This window comes from Ipomoea nil, unplaced genomic scaffold (assembly GCF_001879475.1).
Source record: "Ipomoea nil cultivar Tokyo-kokei standard unplaced genomic scaffold, Asagao_1.1 scaffold0222, whole genome shotgun sequence".
Lineage (NCBI taxonomy): Eukaryota > Viridiplantae > Streptophyta > Magnoliopsida > Solanales > Convolvulaceae > Ipomoea > Ipomoea nil.
The window spans coordinates 750993-757650 of record NW_017616650.1 but is presented as its reverse complement, the minus strand read 5'-3'; the positions used below and the strand labels follow the sequence as shown (position 1 = coordinate 757650).

At 33.8% G+C, this 6658-nt stretch overlaps 1 protein-coding gene across 1 annotated transcript; it reads right to left on the bottom strand.

Moving 5' to 3' along the window:
- Positions 1–332: 332 nt before the first annotated feature.
- Positions 333–1202, bottom strand: LOC109193765 (MDIS1-interacting receptor like kinase 2-like). The gene is made up of 2 exons (XM_019344580.1): positions 797–1202; positions 333–703 (listed from the first exon to the last, which is right to left on the bottom strand). Exons 1-2 carry the CDS (start codon positions 1200–1202, stop codon positions 333–335), a joined length of 777 nt encoding a protein of 258 aa, XP_019200125.1.
- Between the last annotated feature and the right edge of the window lie 5456 nt (positions 1203–6658).

Here is a 6658-nt window from a genome sequence, read left to right as displayed (position 1 = left end):
TTGTTTTCCACCAAATACAAATCATCATTTCTACTAACAATGCATTAGAATAATACTTACTGACCACTTGCCACTACCATAAGGACTGTTGTTAACATCGCCATATGAGAACCATTTATTTTCACGATTTCTTGTGCCATATCAGCCAATGTTTGAGCACTCAACCTAAACATGCAAAAATATCATGTCATGTATACTTGTAAGGAAAGATCATCCTACATCTGTATATTAGTTAGGTAATCCAATAAGTGTTGTGGAATTACATGCAGTAACGTAGGTTTGAAATACTAAATGATGGTTTAGTATGAACTTACCTTGAATAGTGTAAATATTTATGGATTCTGAAATTCAAGATCAAACAACTGCCATAAAGTGATCTCAGGGGAAAAATTGGGGAAATCCCTTTCCTTGGATAGCATCATAGAAACTTGTTGCATAGTTGGCCGACATTGAGGATTGGAATTCATACAAGAGACTCCTATCTTTGCAACCAACACAAGTTGCTGTGCTTCGTGTCTTTTTGGAGTTGAGAGTCGAGGGTCCAACAAATCCATCAGAAGCATTCCAGCAGTTGCTGTGAGTGAGGATGAAGAAGTGTATGTAACAACGTCACCGGGATGTTTCCCCATAAGCACTTCTAGTGTTACCACACCAAAGCTATACACATCACATTTGCAGTTTACCTCTGCAGTGTAAGCAAACTCTGCAAATAATTAAATTCCTAATATATTAGATGATATATAAAGTCAAAGGGAAAAGATCAGAGAAAAACAAGAAAGAATATAATAGTGTGGACCTGGAGCTATGTATCCCATTGTTCCAGCAAATGCAGTCCAATTTGACGAATCAGGACTCAAAAATCTCGCTGTCCCGAAATCAGATACATGAGCTTCATTCTCAGAATCAAACAAAATATTGTTGCTTGATATGTCCCGATGAATAATAGGAGGTAAACAATCATGATGCATGTATGATAAAGCTTTAGCCACAGCTTTAACTACGTTTATCCTTTCCAACCATCCCAACTGCAATGCTTTCTCATCATTATTCAAAATTTGTGCTAGACTCCCCCCTTGTAAATACTCATAAATCAAGAATGAATGTCTATTATGAGCACAAAAGCCGTAGAGCTTCACAATATTCCGATGCCTCAAATTTGTTAATGTGCTTATCTCATTTGAAAAACTTCTGATATCACGCATTTCATCATCTTGCAGGCCTAATGTATTAAACTTCTTAACTGCAACAATTTGACCACTAGGTAACACAGCCCTAAACACACTTCCATGCCCTCCTACACCAATGCAATAACTGGAGTCGAAGTCCCTTGTAGCTTCAATTATGCTTTCATATGTCATTTTTCCATCAAAGCTCCATATTGCGAACACATCCTTAGGAAAATCTCGTTGCTCCTCCCTTGCATTTTTCGTCCGTTGTTGAAAAATAACAAAAATGATAATAACCACAGTCAATAGAAACAGACTTCCCAAAACTATTGATATGATTACAACCAAATTTCTATTCAAGCTATCACTTTGACTTTGCGGGGAGCAAGGCTCTATGCCAGAATGATTGCCACATAAACCTTTATTATTACTTAAGGCAAAATATGGTGCTTGCAAAAATGCTTTGGTGTTAAGGATAGGACCTTCCAAGTGATTGTAAGATATATCAACAGAAACTAAAGCTGCACATTGAACAATGCTTGATGGGATGGAACCTGACAGATTATTGTGTGATAAGTCCAGTGTCTGTAAGTTTGTTAATCCTCCAACTTGTGGTGGTATCTGAGCAAAGAGCATGTTGTGACTGATATCAAGATTTTCAAGGGATTTCAAGCTTAACATATCAGGAGGAATCTTGCCCACAAGCATATTTCTGCTCAAATTTAATGTAATTAGGCGTTGACATCTTCCAATGTGTGGGGGAATTGAGTCAACAAACTTATTAGAAGCTAAGTTTAGCTCTGAAAGCAAAGATAGTTGTCCAACTTCTAGTGGTATGTTGCCAGTAAGTTTGTTATTATCTAACTTCAGCACATATAACTTGCTCAACTTTCCCAAACTTGTGGGGATCCTTCCAACCAACTGATTTGACGAGAGATCAAGATACTGGAGTTGAGATCCATTGCCAAGATCGAGTGGGATATTTCCAGAAATTCTATTGCCCGCCATCTTTAAAGCATTAAGTTTTGGACAAAGAGCCCAATTTGAAGACAGTTGGCCATAAAAGTAATTGTAACTCAAATCTATGTAATTTAGGTTCGGATATATCCCAAAATCTCTCGATATGTCTCCGTAAATCTGATTTCTTTCAAGCCTGACTCTATAAAGGGTTGTACAATTTTTCAAGCTTTTAGGAAATTTTCCACTAAATTGGTTGTCTGTAATAGCTAATCTTTCTAGTGATTGATGAATACACAAATTCTCTGGCAAAGAACCAGTAAGATGGTTATAGGCAACTTCAAATTTCCTCAAACTAGTGAGATTATTGAACTCATATGGAATTTGACCAGTAAGGTTATTTGAAAACATTTTCAGCCCTTGAAGAAATTTCAGTTTTCCTAGTTCTTTAGGGATGACTCCGTTGAGTTGATTGTGAGATAGGGTTAATTTTATCAATCTTGACATCTCTCCAATTTCCGGAGGAATTTGACCTGTGAGAGTATTAAATTCTAAATTCACATGTACCAGCATTGATAAGTTCCCTATTTCTGGAGGGATTAGGCCAGTGAGAGCGTTACATGAAAGACTCAACTCTACAAGTGAATTTAACAATCCAATTTCTTGTGGGATGTTGCCTGAAAGATTGTTGTGAGAAAGATACAACAATTCTAAGTTTTTCAAATTCCCAATTGAAGTAGGAATTTGGCCAATGAGAGAGTTTTGAAGCAATATCAAACCTTCCAGCGATAATAACAAGCCAACTTCTTGAGGTATGTAGCCCGAGAATTGATTATTATAAAGACATAGAGTTGTTAAATTTTTTAAATTGGTCATTTCTTTAATAAAAGAAATATTACCATAGAAAGAGTTGCTAGAAAGATCAATGATTTGTAAAGAGGTCAACAATGAAAAGTTTAAACCCTCAAGCATACCTCGTAAGCCACAACTACTGAGGTTTAAGGCTGTAATGCTTCCATCAACATTGCAGTCTATTCCAGTCCAATTGCAATGGTTGCCACCAACAACCCAGGATGACAATATCTTTTGGGTTTTGAGGTCGAAGCTGGACTTCCATGTCAATAGAGAAGCCACTTCATTTGCTATTTGCGAATAGCTTTCAGGTAATAATGAATGGGTGTTGGTAGCGTTGAAATGGGAAGCAGAAATTGGAGGAGAGGGGAAGAGGTGTATAATAAGCAGGAAGAGTATTATATTTGAGTGATTTGTCATTGTGGAAGGAGGATTAATGGTGAAATGAAGGCTAATTAATGTATTGAGTGCGTGGAAAAGCACCAAACTTGTGGGAGTATTATATATTCTTCCCAAACTGTGGGAGTATTATATATAGATGCATGTTTGCGTGCGTGTATATTTAGGGGGCATTTGGTTGGAAGGAAGGAATTAAGGCGGAAAGGAATTGTAATTCGGTGGGAAAAGAATAAGGTGAAAATAAAGTAGGAATTGCAATTACATTGTTTGGTAGAGAGGAATAATGAAAATGAGAGAAGTGATATAAAGACTAAAATACGCTTTGTGTAATAATATTAATAATAACGTTCAAGGACAAATATGTATTTTCCTTCCCTTTCCCTTTGCATGAATTCATTGAATTGCAATTCATAGGGGGCCCTATGAATTGCAATTCAATAAATTGAGGGAATTGCAATTCCTGGAATTGCAATTCCCTCCAACTAAACAATGTAGTTTATCATTTCATTGAATTGCAATTCAACTCCAACGCAATTCATGTCAACCAAACACCCCCTTAGGGATGGCAACGGGGCGGGGAGTATATTCCCCATCCCCGTCCCTGCTACCCCGACCTCGTCCCCGTCCCCATCCCCGGCGGAGAATTGAAAAAATCCCCCGTCCCCGTCCCCGCGGAAAATTTGGCGGGGACGGGGAATCCCCATCCCCGGTCAATCCATAGTCAAAATGTGAAATTCGTACAATTTCTTTTAAAAAAATAAATTGAAATCCATAAGTAATAATAAGCTTATTTTAAAAATTGTAATTATAATTCTTCAACAATTAACATTATACTATTTTTAATAATAAGCAGTACTTACTGACTAACCTTTGGTAATTTTAAAGTCTAATAAAACTAATAATCTAATCAAATATGAACAGACACTACAATGTAATAGAGCCAGTAACTTTCAAAAAAAAAAATAATCTAATCAAATAAAACTTACTGACCTCCTAATCCTAATATCTAATCTAATAAAACTAATAATCTAATCTAATTCCTAATCCTAATAAAACATAGTGTGTAAATATATATATGTGTGTGTATATATACGGGGCGAGGCGGGGAGGGGTATCCCCATCCCCGCCGGAGAATTTCACAAGTTCCCCGTCCCCGTCCCCGATCCCTGATATTTTTTTTCTGTCCCCGTCCCCGTCCCCATCCCCTACGGGGATGGAATCCCCAACAGGAACGGAGCACATTGCCATCCCTATGTATATTGGACTTATGAGTTATGATGCAACTAAAGAATTATATGTAATATTTTAATTTATTTTATTTGAATATGGAAAATGTTACTCCATATTTAAAAACATAATAAACTTCAATCCAGGTTATACCCCTAGTTTATGTCCTTTTTCAGTTAAATTCTTTTGTAACTTATGCTATAAAAGTTGTACTACATAATTTTTTGGACAAAAATATCCCTGCAGTTATAACTTCTGTTATCTTTCTACATTATTATTACTATGTACATGCATACATAATATTATTTCTTACATCCTTTCATGATAAGTTTGAATTCATTTAGGTTTTAATTAAAATATTACCATATTTAATAATTTATTATTTCTATAATTTTTACCTCAAAAATATTAATATGAATTATACAATTATATATATATATATATATATATATATATATATATATATATATATATATATATATATATATACACACACACACACACAATTATTTGTTAAAAAAATTAATATAAGTAAGATTTTAATATTTAGTTTTAATATTGGGCATATATTTTTTGCGCATCGCATATAAAATACTAGTATAGATTATATATATAATTCTATCTGTTGTTTTCGAATATTTTGTTTCAATTATAGTATTATTGTGGCATGATCATTTTTTTGTTCTCCATCAACAAAATCATTTAAATGTCGTTAAATACAATGACATTTTAATCTTCAATTAGTTTTTCAATACAATAAAAAAAAAATTTTGATCGGGATCCATGGCTAAAAAGTGATGGGGTCAATTTTATAAATAGAAGTATAGGGGAATCAACTTAGGCAATCATTATTGTGTGGACCATATTTTGTCTACTGTAAAATAATGTAGATTGTTCATGCATTTATTTCTTTTTCTACAAAGGGAAGGGGAATACCCATACAATCTATGCCTACACTAAGGCTTGAAATCTAGACCTCCCACATAGAGAAGCAATTCAATACCAATGAACCACAAGCCACTTGATATGCATTTATTTCTTTAATGTAACAAAACTAAGTAGACCAAATATGTTCTTTTTGCAAAGTAACCCAATTGCACATGAGACACTATCAAAAAATAAAAAATAATAACGGATAAGCAACGAAGACAATGACAATGACAAACCTATCCAAAAGCGAATTAACAAAACTTACAGTAGTTCTAACCAAAAATAGTATCTACTACATAATACCATACCAACTACCATAAGTATTTAAATAATTATTTTTTTAAAAAAAAACTAAACATTAATTTAATACCAATTATAATAAACTTTTCATATATAATCTTACATTGATATACTTATTTAAATACAATTGGATATTAAATCAATTGCGTAATGCGCATGTAAAACTAGTGTGTGTGTGAGAGAGAGATCAAATGCGAAAGACTTCCCCAAGTAAAAAATAGGGTGGGATCTCAACCATTGATTAAATTCATATCAAAGGTCTAGAATGAGTGAAATTTGGAAAAAACGCACGTATGCTAATTGGTAAAGTTATATAAGTTAATGTATTTTTTTTTACTTCGAGTGCATAATTTTCCTTCTTCGAGTGCACATTTTCCTTCTTCGGGTGCATAAATTCTCTTCTTCAAGTGTACATTTCCTTTTTCCAATGCACATTGTATTGTATATAAATATATTTTTACTTCATGTACATAATTTCCATTCTTCGAGTGCACATTTTTCTTCTTTAAGTGCATAATAATTTATCTTCTTCAAGTGCACATTGTAATAATGTATATAAATATATTTTTACTTGAAATACATAATTTCCTTCTTCCAGTGCACATTTTTCTTCTTCAAGTGCACAGTTTCCTTCTTCCAGTGCACATTATAATGTATATAAATATATTTTTACTTCGAATGCATAATTTTCCTTCTTCGAGTACACATGCATTTTCCTTCTTCAAAAATATCTTCTTCAAGTGCACATTTTCCTTCTAGGTTCTAGTGCATATTCTTACCCTTAAATAATGGATCAAAAAAACCTCCATTAAACTCATAATCCCTGA